The sequence below is a fragment of the Mercenaria mercenaria genome, chromosome 12 (assembly GCF_021730395.1).
Source record: "Mercenaria mercenaria strain notata chromosome 12, MADL_Memer_1, whole genome shotgun sequence".
Lineage (NCBI taxonomy): Eukaryota > Metazoa > Mollusca > Bivalvia > Venerida > Veneridae > Mercenaria > Mercenaria mercenaria.
In genome coordinates, this window is record NC_069372.1 from 7361556 (window position 1) to 7387540 (window position 25985).

Below are 25985 nucleotides of genomic sequence, written 5' to 3' on the forward strand. Positions count from 1 at the left end.
TTACTACCGTAGACTAATAAAGGGTTTTGCAAATATTGCTCAGCCTTTACACCAGTTAACCGGTAAAGACAAAAAATTCATTTGGACTGATGACTGTCAGCAGGCTTTTGACAAATTGAAGAAAGCACTGACAGAGGCACTAGTTCTAGGTTACCCTAACTCCAATGACCCATATATACTAGATACAGATTGCAGTTCATATTGTTTAGGTAGTGTTCTACAACAGAAGCAAGGCGATTCTATTCGCGTCATTGCATATTACAGTCGTACCTTAAATCGCGCAGAGCGTCAATATTGCGTGACCCGCAGAGAACTTTTAGCCATTGTTGACTCAGTTAACCATTTCCATAATTACTTGTACGGTGTACATTTTTTGATACGTACAGATCATTCGGCTCTGTCATGGGCCTTGAAATTCAGAACACCTATGGGACAGATGAGTAGGTGGATAAACACACTTAGTCTTTATGATTTTGAAGTGGAACATAGAAGTGGAATTCGTTATGGAAACGCAGATGCATTGTCCCGGAGACCATGTGGAATTTGCAAACACTGTGAAAAACAAGAACACCTGGATAAAGAAACAGAGCAAGATTCAAATCAATGTATCGGATCTCGTGTTGCTGGGATTGCCAGTCAACCTTACCTTGAATGTATTCAGAGTCTGCATGAGAGAGAACGGAATGGTCAAACAGGAAAGAATCAGAGTGAAGTTATGGATGACCAACCAAGGGCCCTGGAAGGTGATCTGTTGATAAATGTTACCGAGATGCAAATTAAAGGTTCCAATAAGAATTCTGACCCCCTGAGGAATACTGTAAGACCGCTTGAGGATACACAAGAGGTGGATTGGTCGACAATCCAACAGGAAGATCCCAACATAGGTCCTTTAAAGTCATTTCTAGCTAAACAAGAAAGGCCAGCTAGTGAAGAAATTTCTCATTTAAGTAGTGAATTTAAAACATATTACTCACAGTGGCCCAGTTTACAGTTACACAACAATGTTCTGTATAGGTTAAACACCAATAAATTAGGAGAGGAACAGTCACAGATAATAGTTCCATATTGCGCCAGAGAAACCGTATTGAGATACATACATGATCACAAAACATCAGGCCACATGGGCGAAAAACGATCTTAGCAGAGATTAAAACGTAATTTTTACTGGGTAAACTGTAAAGATGATGTAGTTCATCACTGTAGATCATGTGTACAGTGCCAAGGCAGAAAAATGCCTTCTAGAGCTGCCAAGGCACCACTGAAATCAACAGTAACTGGCATGCCCTTAGAAAAGGTCGCGATAGATATTATAGGTCCTTTGCCAATTTCCAGAAAAGGGAATAAATACATACTGTCTGTACAGTGCTACTTTACTAAATGGGTAGAAATGTACCCATTGCCGGATATGACTGTTGGGACTATTGCAACAGTTTTAGTTAACGAATTCATTTCAAGATATGGTCTAATGACTAAAATAGTGACTGACCAAGGCCGCCAGTTCGAATCAAAGTTATTCCAAGCATTATGTAAACAACTGGACATTGTTAAACTTAGATCCTCAGCTTTTCACCCAGAGACCTGTGGTCTCATAGAGAGAATGAACCGCAGTATTGAAGATATGTTAAGTAAATATATATCAGTAAACCAGAAAGACTGGGATGAATGGATACCAATATTACTTTTAGCATACAGATCATCAGTTTATGCCAGTACTGGTAAGACGCCTTACCAAATGATGTTCGGACATGATCCGATATTACCTATGGATAGAGTATAGGGCCATGGTTTGAAAGGGAGCTATGAGTACTCCTCTGATGAATATGTAAGACACCTCCAAGAGTATTTAAGAAAATGCCATGACCAAGCTCGCCATAGCATGCTATTAGCAGCAAAACAACAGAAAAATACATATGATACTAGACTGAATTTGATTCCATACAAACAAGATGACCTTGTTTGGGCAAAAGTGTTTACAAAACACAAAAGCCGGTCCCCAAAACTGAGCTTCCGTTGGACAGGTCCTTTCAAAGTGATGAAAGTCATTTCCACCTTAGTTATACAAATAAAACAAAATGTAAAGACTGACAAACTATTAAATGTTCATCACAACCGGTTAAAACCTTACAATGAGTAAGATGTAATGAATAAATAAATAAACAGTACAGAAAATGATTACTTTTTAAGGTGGTTTCACCTTTGCATGTTGTCTTCAAAATCTGTATTACTGTATGTTGTATACAATTTGGAGACCTACTGGTCTCTTGTAAGCCTTATTATTATTATGTGTTTTTATCATATTTCATTGTTGTATAAAAATTACAATGATTCTATTATTATAGCAAGTATGACAAACCATGGAAGCCGAAAAAAAAATGTCTCGCTTCCAGAGACAATATGTTAGATAAACCAGTATTATCATAGTAATGTCTCGCTACCAGAGGCATAAACCACAGACCAAGTTGGTGTAGACCAAACTGTATCATTATACAAATGACCACATTTGAGGTGACCAATACATGTGCCGTTTTATGTGTTTTTTCAACAGAGCTCCAATAAACAAAAATTCCACAACTACCGCATATACTGAATATTTCCACAAGATTATTGATTAACCGGTTTAGTTAAAGGATAACCATACCGTATGGATGTATTATGCAGATATACCGTACCATACCACGTTGCTGTACCGTGCTATACCATACAGATTTACCGTGACGTACCTACACAGCCAAATACAGCTTTATTTATACCTTTTGTATGGATATATACATTAATGGTTGAGCTGTAGAATTTTTGTAAAATGCAGAGACTAACCAGCAGAATTGTATAAATAAACAGTAATTCCTAAAAAAATTAATGATAAAAATAATGGAAGAGTATAATTATGTCGGAAACTCGAACCAGTCGATATAGTAAATACAATATTTATGATTTTTAATAAATAAATTTATGTGCTTAGTTAAAAATTGCTTGCACTTAATGGGTTTGCCCATTTTTTCCTTTATTTCCAGAATGTCTAAAAGGTCAGCAAGTGGATCGGCCCTTCGTTGTAAACAGTGCCGAATTACTTATGACACCATCGACCAGCTTGTTAGACATAAGGACGACAGCCATGGACCACAAGTGGTTTGCCCGGTTACCGAGTGTGATTTTGTTATCCCCAAAAAGAGGACTGACGTCCAGAGGAGGCACCTCGTGACAAAACACCAGAATGAACAGGGCGTCTCTTTGCAGGTGGTACGGAAAGTCTTCCAACCATACTTCGAGGAGGCCGAGACGCCTATACCGAATGTCTCTGTAAGGTCCACCATATACAGGCCAACACCCTTGGAAGACCTACAACAGGCAGGCTTCAGGGTGCCACCTACAGAGCATTCGGTAGCTACAGCAAGGATTACTGACAACCCGGACCAGCCAGTTACCTTACCAGGAAAACCGACGATCGACCGGACCAGGCCCACGGACCAATTTGACACCTTGGAAGACCAGACAACGATACCAGAAGACATTGAAGAATTCCTGTCAGGAATGGACCGACCAGAGACGCCAGCACCACTTAGGACGACAACAACAGAACGACATGACACTCTACCTAACATGGAGTTGGACTGGACCTTTCCAAACCCAAGACTGTCAAGGCCGGTTAGGTATGAGGACGCTTCTACGACACCAAAGGACGACGACCAGAAGGATACGACAAACCAGAAAGACCAGGAGGACCAGCCGACGACACCAGACGTTCCCGCTGCAACAGGTTTTAGTTTAGTTAGTAATTCTTGAGTACATAAGTTTTTTGGTTCTAAAGGTTTGCTTTTTATATTTTTATACACGAGCTTTTTTGTGTTTTACATGCCATGCCTTTTTGTTTCCATTACGTGTGTTTGAGATTCACCTGGAGGGGATTACTTTTATTTACACTGTCCCGTGTCTTTGGAACATGGTGGGGGTAAGAGTGAGGTTGGATGCGCACCATAAACCGGTTTAAGCTCCCCAGTGGTGTTTTTGCCACTGACCGTTCCAAGGCGGTGCCCCACTGTGTTCCTTTGTTTGTTCGTTTTGTCCTCTTGTGTAGGCTTTGTGTGTGTGCGCGTGTATGTGTGTGCGTTCCTTTGTTTGTTCGTTTTGTCCTCGTGTGTTGGCTTTGTGTGTGTGCGTGTGTATGTGTTTGTGGTGTGCACGTCTGCGTGCTGTGGGTTTCGTTTTGGGGAGGCTGCGATTTTGGTACGAGGCATTCCCTGTTTGATATTTGTCTTTGTTTTTGTGTTAAGGATATACCACCTGACCCTCGACATGACGGAGTTTCAGACATTCTCTAGAGACCTGACAAAACTACGGTCATAGACGGAATGGATGTACGACAGAGACCAGAGTTTCCGCCTAAGAAGGTGAGGGTGCATGCTAGGTCCGCGCTTGACCCTAAACTTCTATTTAGGGATGCACCCTCAGACTTCTTAACGGGAGCTATGGCCAGACTTGCGGCACAGCACAGACTTGACGGACTTCGACGTGCTGGGCCAGACGATTTGGACGTGTCCTTTGATGCACAGGACTTGACTGCCACCAGACTGAAAAAGGTCACACTGCCAGACGGACGCACACTGACTTTACGTACGACATGTACTTTGTCAGATGAGCTTCGGGTTAGTAGGACAGCACAGACGCAGACGACCGAACAGTCTGACACTGAGGCACAGATGGAGGACATAGACTTGGACAGTACTGTACCGACATTACAGGATTTGGAGGGTCTGTTAGACAATTTTAAGTGTTTTTTATTTGGTGGCTCTGGGTTGGTTTTTTTTCTCAGACATTTTTTTGTAGGACTTAACTCTTTAAATAGTATACTAGTGTTTTCAAGAAATGCTATTCTTACCACATTTTTTTAGTAAATTTTTAATGGTGCATATGAATTTTTTTTAAATGCATAGCATAAATGTAGCATCTATGAAATTTTATCAAATTGATTATATATTTGAGAATTAATTAATTGGAAATCTGTAAATGCAACCTGTGCATGTGTGTTCTACCATGTTAAAGCAATTATAGTGCAAATGTATTAAAGTTATTGAAACCAGTACTTTGTAATGGCAGTACAAAGATTTCGAACCATATTGTTTAATGTAAATGATTATATTGCTGTATCTATAGGTTACCGGTGCATACTTGTTAATTGTATTTACAGTATGTTGTTTATTAGTAAGATTCTCATCACTATTGCCGCAAAGTTAATATTATTGTTGTACTTCATGTCACAGGCTGTATTTTTTCAATTTCGAGGACGAAATTTTGTCAGTAGGGAGGGTATTGTGAGGCATGATGCCTCACGACCTCGTTTCATGCAATGGTTTTGCACTGCTTTTACGGCCTATCTGTAGCTTTTTAAAAAAAAAATATTTCAAAATTCTTAGGCTATCTGTCAACTACACTTTATAGTTCATTGTTCTGTAACCTTTCTAGGCATTGACAGATAACCAGATGCATTATTAAATTGTTGTTTACTAAACTACATTCCAAAATATTAAGTCACGTGTTTGTTCCAGTTAGTGAAACTTTTAACTGTAGCTTTCGCATGTATTCTTTATAAAAGTACGCAAAGTCAGCCTGAATTATTCAAAAATTCAATCAACATTTACCTGCTAAATTAAATCGATGTTTTCATGTAATGTCCATTGTTGACTTGACTTTGTAAAGCTTCATAAAAGTTTATGTCAGTTGAATTTTTGACAGTTGTCAACCTTCTTGGATTTTGTACGTATGCACCGGGTGACTAAATCTCTGTTCAGACGGACCGAAATCGCTTCATTTTCTGTAGAAATAATTAGCTTTTTATTGTCAAGTATTTGATATTTAATACTTGGCATGTAGTGATGATTCGCAGCGTTCTATGTTGTTTTGCTGTTAGCTGTTTTGTTTTGTTTAGAGGTTAAGCTCCGCCCTATTTGCATATATAGAAATGTTCGTATTCCGAATGACGTCATGGTCGGCCGAAGTAAGTTCGTAGCCTCAACTCGGTTACGGATCTTTCCGGGTATTTCCGGCCTTGGCCTTATTTAGATTTGGTACTACATTCTCATTTGCATACCATGCATACCAAAATAATTAATTATTGGAACGCAAGAAACATCACTTTGTCTCCGTCTCTCGTACATACAGGCTGGAATTTCGTCGCTCTCAGCTCTTTTAATTCTTTTACTTCAAAACTTGTACCAAAATTGTTCAAACTTTGAAACATCAAGGTACGTATTACTATTAAATTATACAGTTACATTTATTAGCTGTATTTGGCCGTTTTTCTCTTCGAAAAACTCTGTAAATTCTAGAATTTCAGTTTCGGACCGTCTGCTTCGCAACTTTTGCCGATAGTTCATTACCGATTTTTATTTTAGTCTACATAAATAATAATTATTGTTAAGGCTCCTCAGAAAATAAAAAATTTGTTTGAAGCCGAAAGGAGCATTGTCAGTATTTTATTTAACAGTTTATTAAAGTTTGAAATAATTTTTGAACTCGGGCCCTACCAGCCTTTATATTTGGGCGCTACCAGCCTTGCCTTAGGCGCTACCAGCATACAGGGTCGCGACCAGACCCTAGTTTATTCAACTTATTGATTACCCCAAATAAATAAAACAAGTAAACCCATATAGTATTGGATTTGGAGGACTTAGTCCCCTGACTGTATGCTCTTTGCCCTTGGTCTGTTTATTTACATTTTGCCCCACCCAAGCACAGTACCGCGGGGGCCCTACAGAATTTCTCAGTATTCAAACATGTCGTAATAAGTTCCTGATATTTGACGAGGTCTATCTTGTTCCAGTTTACGCGCTTACTAAGCGGTTTTGTGCAAGTTTCAGAAAGTCTGCCTAGTTTAGTAGGAGGAATTTTAATTGTCATTTCGATCGGATGATGATCTGAAGTGTTGGACACAAACTGCGATAACACTTTCTTACCACTAAACCGAATGTGACAGGTTTTTACCAGAAAATAGTTTATTTCCGTGCATTCAACTCCGTCTGGTGACACGTATGTTTAGGAGAACGTTTCAATGAAATTTTTAAAAGGGTCTTTTAGATTCCTGTTTTGGTGATAGATTTTCATTCAAGTCACCTGCATTGATAATATTATGCGAGAACTGATATCTTAGGGTTATTTCATACAAATTATCTATGTTTTCAAAGAATTCCCCATTAGAATCTGAGTATCCTCTAGACGGTAAGTATGCTGATATACAAAGGTGTTTTTCACAGTTGGGTAAGCAAAGTTTCACACATTGTATCCTTTCATTATCGTCCTGCAGCGGTTTAATCCAGGTTCCAAAGGATTGTGACTCCTCCATAGTCTCGCGGAAATTGCACCGATTGTAGGGGGTGATACATGTCACATGTGTTCGCGGCAATACTGACATTACTATCTAATTCGCTTATTCAAGTTACAGTTAAAAAAGCCAGTGTTCTTGTGGGAATAAAATGTTTCCCAATTTTAAAAGTTCACAGCTGCATGTGAATTTGAAACAACGTTTTTGCAATTAAATGAGATTAGTTTTAGTTCAATTAGTTCATCGTCCTTTCGGTTCTGTGTAGAGTTTACAGAACCTAATACACCCTTAAAAAGAACTTTATTTTGTTTTACTAGATGGTCGGTTTTCTCTGTTGTCAGCGGAGCTTTTGCACTGCGTATTGGCGACTAAATTGTGAGTTGATTTTTTCAACAGATTTACTTTGCGCTGATTGGTCTGATCACGCCGTTTCCTCCCCCATGCTTGCCTTTCTGTTTGAAGAACAACTTCTGTCCAGTGAGAGCATCATGTAGCCTGTTACTTATTCAGTTTCAGGGTTTCTATTAACGTGTTGATTTATTTTCTTGTTTCCCTAGCTGGAGGTTTCATTTGTCAAATCCACAATTTCAGGTTGATTATTTGGGAGGATTTTATTAGGTTTTCTAGGGTTTCATCTACTTTTACCACTGTAGGAGAATTGTTCACAAATATGAGTAAACATTCTGCTAAAACTGTTAAATATTCCACGAAATAAAAAAAAATGTTTGTTTCGGGTTTAGCGCTGTTTTCTATGTTACGGCGGGAAGCTAACCTAGCCAGTGTTCCTGGATTCTGTATTCTCAACAAGTAACTTCCAACTTCATCACATAAATCAGAGTTGGAGGACGAATGATTTCGGACACGTGGCTCTTATCAAGCCGTCATGCCCTACCCGGGGATCGAACTCACGATTCATAGGTCTGCGTTCCTTTTATTGAGCTCAACGGGTGGGGTAAAAGACAGAAAGAAAATAGCGGTTGTGACTGAGACTCTTTGTAATTCAACAGTGGTTGATTGTTAAACATGTGTAATTCTATGTTGTCATTATCTACATATGCGACTCAAGAATCGTAACTTTGTACGGAGGACTGGAGGCTCAAACTTGCAACCCCTGCTTTCGTATTTACGAGATATATTAGGATTTGTACGGGCACGTGTATATGTATAAGGTTTCACTTTACTTTCATTTTAATAAGCATCTTAGGTGGCAAAATTCAGAATGTTACAATTTTCAACAGTCATCGAAAGTTGATAAGGATACGCTAACGCGTATATGTAACCTAGGGATAGTATCTCTTACATCATGATTACGGAAATTATAGAAGTTATGATTTATTTCAAATAGCGTCTCTGGTATAAAATATCAAAAGAATGAAAAATAAACTTTGACCTTTAAAACCGAATTCTGCCGTCAATATATATGAACATTTGCGTAGAGCAGGTAATTTACCGTGGCAACTAATCTTATGGTCATCTTATGGGATGTGCATGCGTGCGTGCTTGCGTGTGTGCTTAGGGAATGTTAGGAATAATAAAAAGAAAAACAAGATTCAAACAACATTTACTCCCGTGGCGGGGCGGCTAAGTCAATGGTCATACGTCTGAAATAACAAACTTTAAAATATTTGAACTTGTATAATATTGAACTATGATATTTTACAATTATGTTTCAAGTGTGAAAACTCCGAACTATATACTAGTATACATAGTATACAATTGCATATGCATATTATTTTTCATTTTAGCAGTGTATTACAACGGAAAACTTGTATATTGGTATTTCGAATAAGAAAAAGATGAAAAAAATAATCATTATTATAAAGAAATGTATTGAAAGCGATTTTAAAAAATAACATATCAGTATTTTACGCAAAGTTGTCGCATTGGCGTATGTAAAAAAATTCTGCATTGAAACCATTTCGCACCGGTCGCCAGTTTTACAGTTATAAAGACCTCTTTTGAAAAGAAAACCCTCTCTCACGTACCAAGATTCGTTTCACGTCTGTAGTGAGCTTCTGATGAATGAGAGTGTAAAATACTAAGATTTGAAAAAAGGTATATCAGAAAAACACGTAAACTAAGCTATGTTGTGATTTGGGGGTAGGGGTAGCGTAATGTAATTTTACAAGAAAATGAATTCGGTGACCCCATAATTTTATTCCATAAATCGACAGAAAATAAAATTTTCATCATTATGTTAGTTTTTTGTCAAATGCTATCGTTTGGGTTTTACATGAGACAAGATTAAAGCAAAAATTTTATTCGAAACTCAACGTCATATTTGTCGCTCTGACGTCACTTTAACGTAAATATCGACTTTAACGTGAAAATGATCTCCATAAACTATACACCATTTTAAAGACATTTTTAAATGAAAATGTGATGAGTAGAAAGCAAATCGATTTCTTTAGAATGAACAGAACGATTTACAAAAATCGTCTGATGGACGTGAAATCGCGGTTCGTCAAAAATGGACGTCAATTGTCGTTTTTGAAGCTCTGCAGAGAAAAAAGTTACGGAAATATCAAAAAAGTAAAATAAGCAGTCTATGAGGAATATGCTGAATTTTATATTAATCAAAATTTCGAAACGAAACCCGATAACTCCAAATTAGGTGCATTCCACCTTAATTTGAGTATCCCCGAGAACCAGCGTTGAGTCTAACGATTCCAGTTGTTTGTCTACTTGTCTGAGAATGAATGCGGAAACTATGTCATGGATTGATGCCAGGAGAGCTGATGTATCTGCTACAGACGGATTACCATTTTTTGATTGCCCTGTAAATTTTGCACTATTTGTCTTACTGCTTTTAATTGCTTCAATATACGCATTGACAATGTTTTTAATGTTAACACAAGCTCTTTATTTCTGTTTTCTAGTGATTCGCAGTATGCGGTGTTTCTACTATTTTCCTTGGTTCTATCTTAAAGGGTTTTTTCTTTCAAACTCAGATCATTTTCAAGTTGTTTTTTTTTTCAACTTATGTTCTTTAATTTTCAAGTCGACATAACTCTGAGCATTATTGCCAAAGCAAGAAGTACAAATTGCATTGTCAACATGTATATAGGCACTGTTTTTGTGACAGTCCACTTATCACTGATTATCAGATTTATACCTTTTTTTGGCAAAAAAACCAACCCACTTTAAATAGCAAAAAGCTCGGCATTTGTTTATTTTTTAATTTATGTACATGGTTGTTTTTGTTCATACCGTAAACAATGTTATTAAAGTCTAATATAAGAAAATTGAGCTATATACACAGAAAAAGTGTTGAAGTTATTAAATGTTTTCACATATGATGTTTAATAGCAAAAGAAGATCGACTTTTGTTTATTACTTAATTTATCAACATGTTTTTTTTTAATATAGTAACTGACTCATATATACGATACTTGAACATGATATATCGAACAATAATGAAGTTATTAAATATTTTCAATGCGCATCATGAAAAATCTTTTTTCGCTATTTTCACATAAAAGCAAAAAAGGACTGCATTTGTTTATTATTTAATTTATTGACACGGTTATTTCTTTCATATTGTAAATAATGCTAAAAGTCTCATATATACGAAATTTGAGCTATATATATTTTATACTGATAATGTGACATTGATACAGCTTGAATGAATTATTTCATATAAATACATCTTATATAAATGCTTCAATAAAAAGAATGTATGTATCTAACATACAGGAATATGAGATTCTAACTGCTGGAGTGAATCATTTCATTTAAATACCTAAATGCTTCAAATCAACCCAAATTTCGCCTTAAATATTATGATAACATATATTACAGTTTGATATAGAAAATAATACATTTAATTCATAGATAATATATTTACATCTTATATTCGGTCTTTACCGCGCATACACGAATATGACAGTGATACAGCTTGAGTGAATTATTTAAAATAAATACATTACTAGTGCTTCAAATCAACCCAAATTCCGCCTGAAATATTATGATAATATATATTACAGTTTGATATAAGCTAAAAATAATTTAATTCATAAATAAAAAAATTCTCATATTCGGTCTTTGCTGCTCATACACGAATATGAGATTCTTACTGCTGGAGAGATTTATTTCAATTAAATACCGTATTCGTACTTCAAATCAACCCAAATTTCGCCTGAAATATTATGGTAATATATAGATCTATTACTGTTTGATATGAAAACAATACATTTAAGTCTTAGAAAAAAAAATTACATCGCATATTCGGTCTTTACCACGCATACACGAATCTGACATTGATACAGCTTGAATGAATTATTTCAAATACATACATTATTAGTGCTTCGAATCAACCCAAATTTCGCCTGAAATATTATGATAATATATATTACTGTTGGTATGAAAAATAATTCATTTAAATCATAAATAAAAACTTTACATCTCATATTCGGTCTTCACCCCGCATACATGAATATGAGATTCTAAGTGTTCGCAAAGAGCTATAAAAAATAACGTATTTTATACTTCTTTGGTGTTCGGTTGAATTATTCTAGTTAAATACCTTATAAATGCTTCAAATCAACCCAAATTTCGCCTGATATGTTTGATATAAACAAAAATTAATATAATTCATAAATGAAAAAGAAATATATCTCATATTCGGTATTTGATCTCATATTCCCGAATATGACCCATAATTCGGTGTTAAGTCATTCCGTTAGAATGTCCCATATTCTAGGGTCGCGTTGGAAGGAAGAAAATGTTTTAATCACTTTGCAAATACCAAAAAATCTATAACAATCTATAAATTTGTGTCAGGTCAAAAGAATTTACAAATAAAATAAATTAGTTGACCTCGTTTGTGGTTCTTTCTTGTATTTATTTTTCATTGGGTCTGTCCATAAGTAATGAGTTCTCCAAACTTGAAAACCAGTAAAACATGTAAACAAGGAAGTGACAGATTTCGAAACCACAAATCCTGAATATGTCTAATCCGTTTTATACGAGTTCTAATCCCTTTGAGGAGGAGGACGATGACGGCTTTAGTAGAAAAAGTCGCCCTAAAAAAAGTGAACTTTCACATGAAGAACAAATTCAAAGAATGATGATGGAAATTGACGATTCAGAACAACGTCAGTTGGAAAGTACGAGAAGGGCTCTTGCCAGTATCGATGATTCAGAAAGGACAGGGATAGCCACAGCTGAGGTTTAGATAAAAGAAAAACAATTTTCTTCTCTATGAATTTACATTTGTCTAGATATGTTGTTCAAATTGCTCTACCTAAATTGATTTTATGACACTCCTCTTGTGCCATGTTGTCATAATTTTATTTGTCATCACTAAATGTAGGCCAGATGACTTCATTTGACATTAAGTTTGTGTATACAAACTAAAACTCAAGTGAAACAAAGATTCCATCACTTGGTATATTTCTTTTGTTTTGCTTGAATATTAAAATGGGGAGAAAGTTAGTTCAATAACATTAATTTAAACTTGCACAGGGCGCCTTTTAATATTTGGACGTTCAACATGTCCCTGTGTCAAGTTTAATCTAATGACAGCCATTTGCATAGCAAACATTTCAACCTTATTTTATTGAAGTGTAATGTAGGAAAACCTTCAAACACGTGATATATTGGCTTACAGTAATTAAAACTGCACCAACAATCACTTCCCCAACGCATTACACAGACTCTTCTAACGTAATTGAATGAAATATCATGAACAATACAACACTAAATAAATATTTAGAACCAATTGTACATGCTTAGACGAAAACAAATGCATTTAACCTATGGCACTACATGTAGTAAAAAATCTGCGGCCATTATTTAATGCATTGGTACCGCCGAATGCATGTGGACTAGCCTTTTAAACTGCTTTAATATGAAATTATAACTTCATGGAATAACTTTGAAAGTTTTGATTAAATTACAACCAATAAATGCCGGTTTCACCCATCGATTATAATCATACGCACACAACACAGACAAAATGCCAGTGAGTGGCCAGTAAAGGACTGCATTTTTTTTTATAAAATCCGACCGTGAGAATATTTTTCGTCTAAAATCATTCTTTATAATAAAGAAGATTTGCCATGTTTCGTGTTGTGTTGCAAAGTGAATGTATGTAAATTTCACTTTCAAAGTGTGGACAGATCTTCGGTACTGTCAGTAAGACAGTATGTTCAATGGATGTGTAAAATTGGTCTCTTTGTCTGTTGTAGGTATTTAGCTATCACTTTTTAGTCACTTTCCACATGAACTTGTAAAACCTTCCGCAATATATTTTGCGGAATGTTGTACTGGGAAATTTATAATTTCGATAAAACGTCGGACAATATGAATTTGAAATCATGACAAAATCGTAAAAATTGAAGTCCAACATTTATTTATTTCTCACCCTGTGACATTTGGCGCCCAACATGGGGCCGTGACGGCATTACACTGGTTAGTCACCGACGCCTGTAATTGCTTACATATAAATTACCTGCTGAAATTCGAGGACAAATTTCAAATTAGTGGGGAAATATGTCACAGGATAGAACTTAATTATTAGAATGTGGAAAAAGTGGGTAGACGGCCGGGTAGCTCAGTCGGTAGAGCATCGGAACAGTATTCCAAGGCCCCGGGTTCAAGTCCCGGTCTGGCTGCACATTATTCTCACCCTGTGAAAGTTTGTTTTGATCACGGTGTCATGAGTTCGATCTCCGAGCAGGGCGTACATTCTTTGTAACAATTTGATAAAATACATTGTGTCTAAAATCATATGTCCTCCACCACTGACACATGTGGAGAAGTTGGCATTTACTTGAGGAGAACAGGTAACCTTGTATTAGTACAGAATTTAGGAACACTGGATATTTTAAGTGACTACTGTGAAATAACTTAAATAGTGTTGAAACCCAAAACAAACAAACACGTATGATGACTCTCAAGCTCAGCGCCGTAGCCACACTGAGGCAAACCGAGGCAGCTGCCTCTGATAAAATTTGAGGAGCCCCAAAAAAAATGTAAAAAGCAGGCCTATCACACTGATGAAAATTCAGTTATAAAAATTCAAAAAAGTATATTAATATCAATAGAATATATCAGAATATCATTTGCCTCAATACATCTACGGTGAGGTAGAATAACTGATAGCCTTGCCAGGCCCGGATTCAGACCCTTCCGCCCACCCCCAGTTGGCTGAGAAATGACCTATACTCATCAAAGTTAAACCCAATGTTATATTATCATTATCAATTTTAAACCCAAAATCGCACCAGAGGCCACTATTTCATACCGATATGTTAAACTGTTCCAGGGGAAGAGCTCCCCTGACCCCACTAAAATGAGGGGTACCCCATTACCTCAAAATTTAGACCATAAAATGCATCAGAACCAGAGGCCACCACTTCATATCTGTACTTCATTTTTTCCAGTGGGGGGAGCCCCTTGATCCTCTAATATGAGAGGGTTCCCCATTCAATACCTAAACAAGTACACCAAACAATGCACCATAGGCCACCATTTTGTATCTGTATTTCAAAATTTTCCAGGAAGAGAGCCAAGCTAACCCCACTAAATTAATGGCAGAACCCCCTCCGATACCTTAGATAGGGCTAATATGACGGTTTTTACTGTGATATAACACAGTCTGAGAGGGCTCCAGAACGCAGCAGATACTTCCTGGGGACAAAAAATTCCAGGGAGGGCAGGGGTTATGCCCCCCGGATCCCCCTAGATTGCCTCGGTTAAAATTTGTGTCTGGCTACGGCACTGAAGCTAGATTAATATTTGTTATCGGGACAGCATGATAACTTTTGACTGTCGCTGTCCCATCACATCCAGACTTATTCTGCATATATTCTGTTAGGAAATCCCAAATGAAAGGCGTTTGGAATGTTCTCTGGTAGATGTACAATGTATTTGTAATGATAACATCTCTGATAATGAATTTATGTTGACATTAACTCATGAAATTGCCTCGCTGGCATTTTTTTAATGTCAATTTTGTGTTTTGCTTCTGCAATTTTGTGTCATCGGCAGCCTGCTGTGTCTTGAAACTGGTGTCGGGGTAGATATCTCCTTGCACCTGTTCACATCGTATTTTCAAAGCTTTAAGTCTCTTATTTAAAATTATGAGTTGTATTCAACCCATTTGAAGTTTCTACATGAATATTAATGTTTAATTTATTGGAGCAAGTAAGTCTGACTAGTATTTTATGACATTTTTCATACAGGTAAGGCTTAGAGGGATGACAGCTATAGAATATCAGATCATAAAATAAGACTTTTTTTAGAGATCTTGATAAGCCTTTGCGACCAGTGCAGACCAAGATCAGCCTGATCCGTTCAGGCATTGTTCGCTGTTCAATCAGTAAATTTTCTGTCCAAACTGAATGATAGCAGGGTAAAGGTTAATAGAGGATGCTCTGCTATTATATTATATATAGTATATACTTTTTTATATGGAACTGCTTTTTATCAGTTTATTTTTGTATTTTCAGGAATTACTTCACCAAAGAGAACAGCTCAATAACATTGAACAGAAGACTGGCAAAATCAATCAGGACCTTAAAACTTCTCAAAAACATATTACAAACATTAAAAGTATTTTTGGTGGTATTAAAAATTGGTGGAATGGTGACAAGGATAAGGCACCTCAAAATAGTCAGCCAGAGCCAGGAAGCAGTAAGCTACAAACCACCATAGATAGTCAGTTTGCTTCACGGCCTCACCCGGGGCAGAGGTATCGTACTGATGACGGAAGAGGGTTTTACGAAGATGATTTGGATGATCAGTTTATGAAAGGGTCAAGGAATCCTCAGAGCAAAACTCAATATTTCAAACCAGTCACAAACAGCAGAAAAGAGCAAGCACTAAATGAAAATCTTGGTATGATTTTTTAATATTTATAATCAGAGAAATGTTTTAATGTACATGTAATTTATTTTGACCATACAATGTTGCTCCAGTATTTAAATTTACATGAAAGCAAAAGTTTTAATACATTTCAGGTTAGTGTAAGAGTATACATAATTTGCATTATAATTTTCTGTAAAACCTAAAGTACTTTTTTTTTGTATCAACATTTTAACTACTTTGTATAAGGAAACATATTGGTATTTTCTGAAACAAGTTTGGCTAGAAGTCGAAGATCTGTAAAAAGAGACATTTTATAAATTTCAGCACCACATAAAATTATATCTCTTTGCAACATGTACCTGAGTCCTCATGCTTATGATTTGCAGTTATGAATTAATATCCATAACTTTTAACCCTTAGCCTGCTGGTGGCAAGTGATTCTGCCTTTGCGACCAGTGCAGACCAAGATCAGCCTGCACATCCGTGCAGTCTGATCATGGTCTGCACTGTTCGCTATTCAGTCAGTATCTTTTTGGTAAGCACCCCTTTTAACAGTTAATGGTACTGTCCAAATTGGAAGATGGACAAGTTCATTATAGAAATTTAGCAGGGTAAGGGTTAATGTAGTTTTGACGTGTGTATTTTCAAAGGTTTTGGCGGATATCAGTATCAGAGGGAGTGTTTTGATTTTTCAAATGCCAAATCCTGTGTTCTGGTGCCTTTTTAACCCTTGCCCTGCTGAGTTTCTAATGGTCCATCATTTAATTTATACAGTACCATTGAATTACTATTCGAAGGGGTGTTCAATGAAAATTTACTGATTGAATAGCGAACAGTGCAGACCATGGATGTGCAGGCTGATCTTGGTCTGTACTTGCCGCAAAGGCAACATCACTTGCCACCAGCAGGCTAAAGGTTAAAAGAACATTATCTCGTATTATATATTCAAGCTTTACAAGTGCTTTGTGTTGTTTGTTTCCCTAAAATCAGATATTTTAGTGAATGATTGGGGTGGGAGGGGGCCAGACATATGCTATGCCTATAGATGTTAGGTAAATTTGAAATAGGAAAAAAATAAAGGTATATAATTGATTTACTCTGTTCTCTTTCAGACATGATGTCCGATGGTATGGAACGCTTGAAGGGCCTCGCAAAGGGCCTCGGAAATGAGATAGAATCACAGAATACACAGTTGGACAGGATCAATACTGCTACTGATAGAGCAGACATAAAACTGAAAGATCAAAACAGGCAGATGAGGGGGATTCTCAAATGATGGAAGAATTAACTTTGATCTCAGATTAATTGTTCTTAAAAAAGCCATACCTACTATAAAGGACGAGAAATTTGTTCCCATGCTTGATGAATGTGACATTGATAGCCAGGTGTATAATTTATGATGAATCAAGTTTGAAATATCACATATACATTGATAAAAATATCAAGAGGAATTAAAGATGTTGGGATTTTTTTTTTAAAAAAATGTTAAAATGGGGTGATGTGTAGTCATTGAAAAATGCTTAGTAGGGGATCTCAAAGAATTAGTAGCTGCAGATTTGTAACAAAGTGAATACAGATGTACATATCAACTATATCAACAATCAGATGCTGAGTGTTTCATCTTGTTAAAGTTTGAACTTGGTTACTGTAAAAATTGCCACTTATATCTGTGACCAGATATATGTTATTTCAAATTGATGCAGTTTATAGGATATTTTACAGAAATGAATATTTTCTATGTAATCAAGATTCAAGGATGTTAAACAAAGAGATTAATATATGATGAAATGTGACTTGCTATTCTGTATTGGAGTATGAACAATGTATGCTCTGTTTTGGATGTGTGTAGTCCCTAATGTTACAGCTTTAGATTTAAATTGAAGAAAAATAACTCGGAACAATGATAGAAGTAGTAAATTATTATTTGTCTACTTATGAGAATGGTAAGACTTAAAAAATAGACCTAATAAAATAATTATAGTGTGTTTGACACAAAAAAATAATTGTGAACAATAATAGTGATAAATACAAAAAAGACCTTAGGGAATGAATTTTTATTGGCGGTATTATGCCACTGGAGTTAATTTGGGCTGTGCTACAGATGTTTATAACTAATCAGTTACGTATAAAAACTTTATCGTACAGGGTACCGTATGTTTAGTTCTTGACCAAGTCGTTGAGTATCATATTATTTTGGAAATGAGTTGTAAGTGCATTTAGAATTCTAATGTTTTATTGTCAGTCAAACAACGAAAGAAATCGAGCATTTTATATTCTGCAATTATGAAAGGGTTTTATGTGCAGCCTAGTGAAAATATTTTAACATGAAATGTTGCCGTGTGACATCAAGGTCATCACTATGTAGTTTATAATATTTCTGTCAGCATGTTAGAATTAACTTGCTTCAATATTTAAATATTCGGGACTAATGCTAATAAAAACATATTTCAGGCCCCGTGTTCACAAAACAATTTCAGTCTCAGCTGAGTTTGATAACTTTATTTGTCATTTATATCTAAATAGCATGTTAAAAACTGAATTTTAAGTTAATAACTTCTTTTTAAGTGGCTATTCAGTAGGAATTTAATCTTGAAGTTTTAGTAAAATTGATATAAATTTCAAACTCAAACTAAGCTAAGAGGGAAAAACGTTTTGTGAACGTGGGGCCAGAGTTTTTAGGTTATTTGCATTTGCTGAGTAGTACACAAGTTTTGATATATATGAGCCGTGCCATGAGAAAACCAACATAGTGGGTGTGCGACCAGCATGGATCCAGACCAGCCTGCGCATCTGCGCAGTCTGGTCAGGATCCATGCTGTTCGCCAACAGTTTCTTTAATTCCAATAGGCTTTAAAAGCGAACAGCATGGAGCCTGACCAGACTGCGCGGATGCGCAGGCTGGTCTGGATCCATGCTGGTCGTAAACCCACTATGTTGATTTTCTAATGGCACGGCTCAATTATGATTGACAGAATTTAATTTATATATGTTGAGGATATCATATATCCTGTACATTTAATACTTCCTGAAGATCTGATCAGCAAGGTTGCTTAAAACTTAATTGATCTTTACAGGAAAATACTTCAGATATCTATTGTTTAAATTGTAATTGAAAGTCGTATGCATGTAGTCAGCAATCAGTATTTGTAAGTTATTAAATACGTGTTTAGAAATATGCAGGATTTCTGCAGCAGAAATATTGCTTGTTTTTAGTGGCACAATATTATTCCAGGAAAGAACACGTGCATATTTTGATTTTAATCTTATAATCATTTTACTGTTACATTCAAATAATACACATACAATTGTTATATAAATTATATAAAATTGTTCTTTTAGCCTTTGTAAAATTGAAAATGTCATCTTTAAGGAACTTTTATTTGTGACAACATGCATAAAACTGACGTCACAAAGGATGTCACACACGCAATTGGAAATATGGAAAAATATTGACGTTTCGGGTTCCATTGTAATTTTAAAAAAAAAACATTTTGTGTTTATAATTGAGTATGTAATAAGAGTTGTTGTTGATAATACTAGCATCTATACCATTTGGTTATCAGGACTCTGTTATATGGAAGATTAAATACATGCACATTGTATTCAAATAGCTCCCTATGAATGTCAAAATGCAGTAAAGTCATAGAGTAAATAATGGCTGTATTATCTTCATAATGGCTGGGACCTTATTACTAGAAAGGGATTACTTGGTATCAATGTAGGAACTTGATTACATTATAAATTTGAACCATTTATAGTGGCATCAAATCCTCATTCTTTTTAACATGTGTAGTGATCATCTGCAAGTCAGTAAATTTTGCTGTTATTTAAAAGGTCAGTTTTAGAAAATGTATACTATGAGCTGTCAATTTTTACAAGTCTGCACCTCCCAAATTATGTCTACGACTTAAAATTTCTCAGCTATGCCCCAGTATTGTACTGCTTCATTTGCCAAAAGAAGTTTGAATGAAAGTTAAATTTTTAAACACATATTTTTGTGCTATGAAATGAAAGCTTTTTGTCCTGACTTCCTAGCTTTTCAGAAAATTCAAAGTTTTGCAGAATGTTGAAGCTGACCTTTTTCCAGAAGTTGGTTATATTTTGTATAATGAGTGGGACTTTAACATGTACTGTACATTACTGTGTAATGCCGAGTCAAAAAATTATGGGGTCAAAGAAAACATCATATAATCATTAATAGTTTTGTAACAAAAGTTGATAAAGTTGGATAATATGGGTATAAATATTTCTAGTAAAATCTGCATTGAAAACATTTTTAATGAAAGTGTTACCTGAGAAGATTTAAGGGAAACTTATTTGAATGGATGGATAATTATGTTCATTGCAAAGTAGACTTAAATTAAGTTTATACTCATTTATTTTAGCTTCATTGTGATGACAGCTTTCTAAGCATAGTTTAATAACGTGCCGTCTGCTTCCTGGAAAACCAGTATAATTGGTGTCATGTTTTAAGGATCCTGACCTATGGGTGGAGCGGCTTTCACACCTGAATTACTAGACCAGCACTTCAATTTCACCCATTTTGGAGACCAGAAAATTTCAGTCTTGACCCTATTTGTTTATGGATTGTTATGAAATGTTTAGCAAACAAGAAGCATAAAATTTCATATAAATTAATTTTTGAAAATTGTTCAAGGGCCAAAATTTTTAAACATACAAAAACACATTTTTGGTCTTATAACTGACATTTTCAGAAATTCAAGAAAGATCTTACTTCCACCCTTAGAGAAATTGAAAATGATGGATAAACGAATCTTGCATTATAAATCTGCAATTCTCAAAGACTCCTGCTGTAGATTTAGGGGATCAAACAGTTATGTGAACCGAGACTGATTATTCTTTTTGAAATTATTTCCCAGTCTGATGGCTATAGAATGCAAGTTTTCAATCGGAAAATGGTTTCAAGTAAACAGTATGTTAAGTGTAAGATATTTGTAGGTGCATTCTTTGTTTTCCTGCTTTCATTACTTTTAACTTTTACGAGTTATAAATGTGGGTATGTGATATTTTTTGTGATTTATTTACGTCATGACTGTTGTCCTTTGTTGTCAGTTATTATGAAATAAAATAATACGAATCTCTAAAATGTTTAAGGTCACTCAAAAACTGTATGAAAGCTCTGCCTTTGTGAAAATATTGAATTGTCTCCCCTATCAGTGATATCACACTGAAAACAAACAATTCTCCTCTTTGTCATAAATGTTTCTAAAGCAACTGAAGGTATGCAAAACATTTTATACGATGATACATCAGTATTGATAATGCTTAATTGTACTGAAGACATTCTATTCTTGCCTACCCAGCAGGGAAAGTATACATTTGTCCAAGCACGTGCCAGTCCAGTCTTTCCCTAGGGAAAAAACATTGTCTAAATTAGCATGCACTTTGGTGACGTCACATAGTACTGGCACTATTATGACATCAAAAACTATAAAACTAATGCCAGGAAATATCCAAATACATTTTCACCACAGTCTATTTTGAACATGATAGGCAATAGCCAGGAAATGTCCAAATACATTTATCACCAAGGTCTAGCTATTTGAAAGTGATAGGCAATAGCCAGGAAATGTCCAAATACATTTATCATCAAGGTCTATTTTGAACGTGACAGGCAAGCGCCAGGAAATATCCGAATACATTTATCACCACGGTCTATTTTGAACGTGATAGACAAGAGCCAGGAAATATCCGAATACATATATCACCACGGTCTATTTTGAACGTGATAGACGAGCCAGGAAATGCCCAAATATATTTATCACCACTGTCTATTTTGAACGTGATAGGCAAGAGCCAGGAAATGGCCAAACATATTTATCACCACGATCTGTTTTGAACGCGATAGGCAAGGAAAATTATCTAACATGTCTGCCTGTGTAAGACAGCTTTCTTCCCAACCCTCTGAACAATTTAGATAACAAGAGGACCATGATGGTCCTGAATCGCTCACCTCTTCCAACATGACCCAGTTTTGAGTATGACGTCGTTTTTTCTATTATTTGACATAGTGACCTAGTTTTTGAGCTCATATGACCCAGTTTTGAACTTGACCTAGATATTATCAAGATAAAAATTCTGACCAATTTTCATGAAGATCCATTGAAAAATATGGTCTCTAGAGAGGTCACAAGGTTTTTCTATTATTTGACCTATTGACCTAGTTTTCGAAGGTATGTGACCCTGTTTTGAACTTTACCTAGATATCATCAAGGTGAACATTCTCACTAATTTTCATGAAGATCTCATGAAAAATATGGCCTCTAGAGAGGTCACAAGGTTTTTCAATTTTTATACCTACTGGCCTAGATTTTGACCGCACGTGACCAGTTTCGAAACTGACCTAGATATCATCAAGGTGAAAATTCAGATCAATTTTCATGAAGATCCATTGAAAAATATGGCCTCTAGAGAAGTCAAAAGATTTTAATAATTTTAGACCTACTGACCTAGTTTTTGACCGCAGTTGACCCAGTTTCAAACATGACCTAGATATCATCAAGATGAACATTTAGACCAACTTTCATACAGATCCCATGAAAAGTATGGCCTCTAGAGAGGTCACAAGGTTTTTTTTATTATTTGACCTACTGACCTAGTTTTTTTAAGGCACGTGACCCAGTTTCAAATTTGACCTAGATATCATCAAGGTGAACATTCTGACCAATTTTTATGGAGATCCATTCACAAGTATGGCCTCTAGAGAGGTCACAAGGTTTTTCTATTTTTAGACCTACTGACCTAGTTTTTGACCCGCACATGACCCTGTTTCGAACTTGACCTAGATATCATCAAGATGAACATTCAGACCAATTTTCATACAGATCCCATGAAAAATATGGCCTTTAGAGAGTTAGCAAGGTTTTTCTATTATTTGACCTACTGACCTAGTTTTTGAAGGCACGTGACCCAGTTTCGAACTTGACCTAGATTTCATCAAGATGAACATTCAGACCAATTTTCATACAGATCCCATAAAAAATATGGCCTCTAGAGAGGTCACAAGGTTTTTCTATTATTTGACCTACTGACCTAGTTTTTGATGGCACGTGACCCACTTTCAAACTTGACCTAGATATCATCAAGGTGAACATTCTGACCAATTTTCATGAAGATCTCATGAAATATATGGCCTCTAGAGAGGTCACAAGGTTTTTCTATTTTTAAAACCTACTGACCTAGTTTTTGACCGCACGTGACCCAGTTTCGAACTTGACCTAGATATCATCAAGACGAACATTCAGACCAACTTTCATACAGATCCCATGAAAAATATGGCCTTTAGAGAGGTCACAAGGTTTTTCTATTATTTGACCTACTGACCTAGTTTTTGATGGCACGTGACCCAGTTTCGAACTTGACCTAGATATCATCAAGGTGAACGTTCTGACCAATTTTCATGAAGATCTTATGAAATATATGGCCTCTAGAGAGGTCACAAGGTTTTTCTATTTTTAGACCTACTGACCTAGTTTTTGAAGGCACGTGACCCAGTTTCGAACTTGACCTAGATATCATCAAGGTGAACAATCTGACCAATTTTCATGAATATCTTGTGTAATATATGGCCTCTAGAGAGGTCACAAGGTTTTTCTATTTTTAGACCTACTGACCTAGTTTTTGAAGGCACATGACCCAGTTTCGAACTTGACCTAGATATCATCAAGATAAACATTCTGACCAACTTTCATAAAGATCCCATGAAAAATGTGACCTCTAGAGTGGTCACAAGCAAAAGTTTACGGACGCACGCACGGACGCACTGACGCACGGACGGACGACGGACGACGGACACCGCGCAATCACAAAAGCTCACCTTGTCACTTTGTGACAGGTGAGCTAAAAACCTTGCTAACACTCGGTTTTCTATTCCACACTTCCTCAGGTAGGGAAAACCCATCTTACACAGGTAGGCATGTAAGATCCTTATAGTCACCTGAAGTGATATGGCTGATGTCATGTACGGTAACTCAAGGCACACAAGTCATCTCATTATTACAGGACTGATTTGTAACCCAACTGCTGACTTGAAAGTAACCACATGTGATTGATATGTATCAGTAACACCTAACTTAAAACATTAGTTTCTCCTTGTAATAGATCCCAGCTGACAACAAGTTATATAATTTCTTTACTCTGTGTGACTAACAGAGCGAAACAAAACTGAGAAAGGCCTTCAAGTTTCCAAGTTTGATTGCTATAATGTATTACAGCTGAAGGCATCCAAGGTACTGCATGTGGCCGATGAGTAACCCAGTCCATGGCTGCAAGGTATTCTCCCGTGTGAGTGAAAGGTAACCCAATTGGTCTGTTCATTTTATTGGGTAAAGTCGGATCATCAATTTTAAGTCATAATGCAACAGTCCAGCTTTGGTGGAGGAAGACCCCAAGTGTTCCCAAAGGCATTCTGGCACAAGCTAGCACTTTGGTAGGACCACCAACCTTCTGCAAGCAACCAGGATGTCTTATAAAAAAAATTTGTACCCCAGTTGAAGGGTTAAACCTGCAGAGGTAAGAGGCTCATGTTTCCAAGTCGGTGACCTTTGAAACTGGGTCACAAAGTCCCACTATTAACTCAACTGAAGGCATTCTAGCTAATCTACGTGACTGATATTAGAGTAATTCAATTTACCTTATGCGACAGAAAATCCGATATCATGAAATCCAAAAAATGGTATAAAAGGTAACAATGGGTACAAATGAAGAAAAACTAGTAAAATTTAATGACCATAAGCAATATTTATTTAAACATTTATATGTAAAAAATATATGTATCTTATAATATGAAGTCAAACACAATGCTTTTACAAAACACAAAAGGCATGAGCACAGCTCATGACGGTTAAGGTTGTTGAAACAGTTGACTGTAAAATTATTTGACTTGTCAGCCTCAAATTATGTCGTTTTTGGCAAAAAAAAATAATCCAAGCCTTTCTTTCAATGAATACATTAACAATAAAAGAAAGCCGAAACTGTATTTATGTCTTGTAATTGATTTTGCAAATCAAATAACCTTGAAACCCATGAAAAGTAGTCCTCAACAAACTTAAGTGATTTTAGTTCTCTTTAAAGTGATAGGAATTTTTTCGCAGATGTCTGGAAACCAAATGCCGGTACAGCCAAATTAATTACATTCAGAATCCACAAAAGTGATAAAGTGATTTGAAATCGGCATCCTCAACCACTTGGCCACAGATGCCTCCTTGTACAATTACGTGTATTAAGCTATGAGCCACTGATCTGCAAATATTGTATAGAAAGCACATGTGCGCTTTGCACTATGAATTAAACAAAAAACAGAACAGAAAACAGCAACAGAATCAACAAATAAAAAATGAAACAGAAAAACTTCCAATCTACAAAACAGAAATAACATAAGAACAAGAGGACCATGATGGTCCTGAATCGCTCACCTCTTCCCACATGACCCAGTTTTGAGTATGACGTCCTTTTTTCTATTATTTGACATAGTGACCTAGTTTTTGAGCTCATGTGACCCAGTTTTGAACTTGACCTAGATATTATCAAGATAAAAATTCTGACCAATTTTCATGAAGATCCATTGAAAAATATAGTCTCTAGAGAGGTCACAAGGTTTTTCTATTATTTGACCTATTGACCTAGTTTTCGAAGGTACGTGACCCTGTTTTGAACTTTATATAGATATCATCAAGGTGAACATTCTCACTAATTTTCATGAAGATCTCATGAAAAATATGGCCTCTAGAGAGGTCACAAGGTTTTTCTATTTTTATACCTACTGGCCTAGTTTTTGACCGCACGTGACCCAGTTTTGAAACTGACCTAGATATCATCAAGGTGAATATTCAGATCAATT

General features: G+C 36.0%; 1 protein-coding gene and 1 non-coding gene across 2 annotated transcripts; both read left to right on the top strand.

Annotated features, from left to right (window-relative positions):
• The first annotated feature begins 12204 nt into the window (after positions 1-12204).
• LOC128547197 (synaptosomal-associated protein 29-like) lies at positions 12205-21233 on the top strand. The gene is made up of 3 exons (XM_053519087.1): positions 12205-12482; positions 15769-16156; positions 17239-21233. Exons 1-3 carry the CDS (start codon positions 12261-12263, stop codon positions 17400-17402), a joined length of 774 nt encoding a protein of 257 aa, XP_053375062.1. The 5' UTR covers positions 12205-12260; the 3' UTR covers positions 17403-21233.
• Positions 13858-13929, top strand: Trnat-agu (transfer RNA threonine (anticodon AGU)). Its single transcript has one exon. It is a non-coding gene; the product is annotated as a tRNA-Thr (tRNA).
• Positions 21234-25985: the final 4752 nt, after the last annotated feature.

What these genes read in the sequence shown, in the direction of transcription:
- LOC128547197 (XM_053519087.1), top strand. Translation starts at nt 12,261, where the DNA reads ATGTCTAATCCGTTTTATACGAGTTCTAATCCCTTTGAGGAGGAGGAC. An exon ending in CAGGGATAGCCACAGCTGAG is followed by an intron (nt 12,483 to 15,768) that starts GTTTAGATAAAA and finishes TTGTATTTTCAG; the next exon opens with GAATTACTTCACCAAAGAGA. An exon ending in AGCACTAAATGAAAATCTTG is followed by an intron (nt 16,157 to 17,238) that starts GTATGATTTTTT and finishes GTTCTCTTTCAG; the next exon opens with ACATGATGTCCGATGGTATG.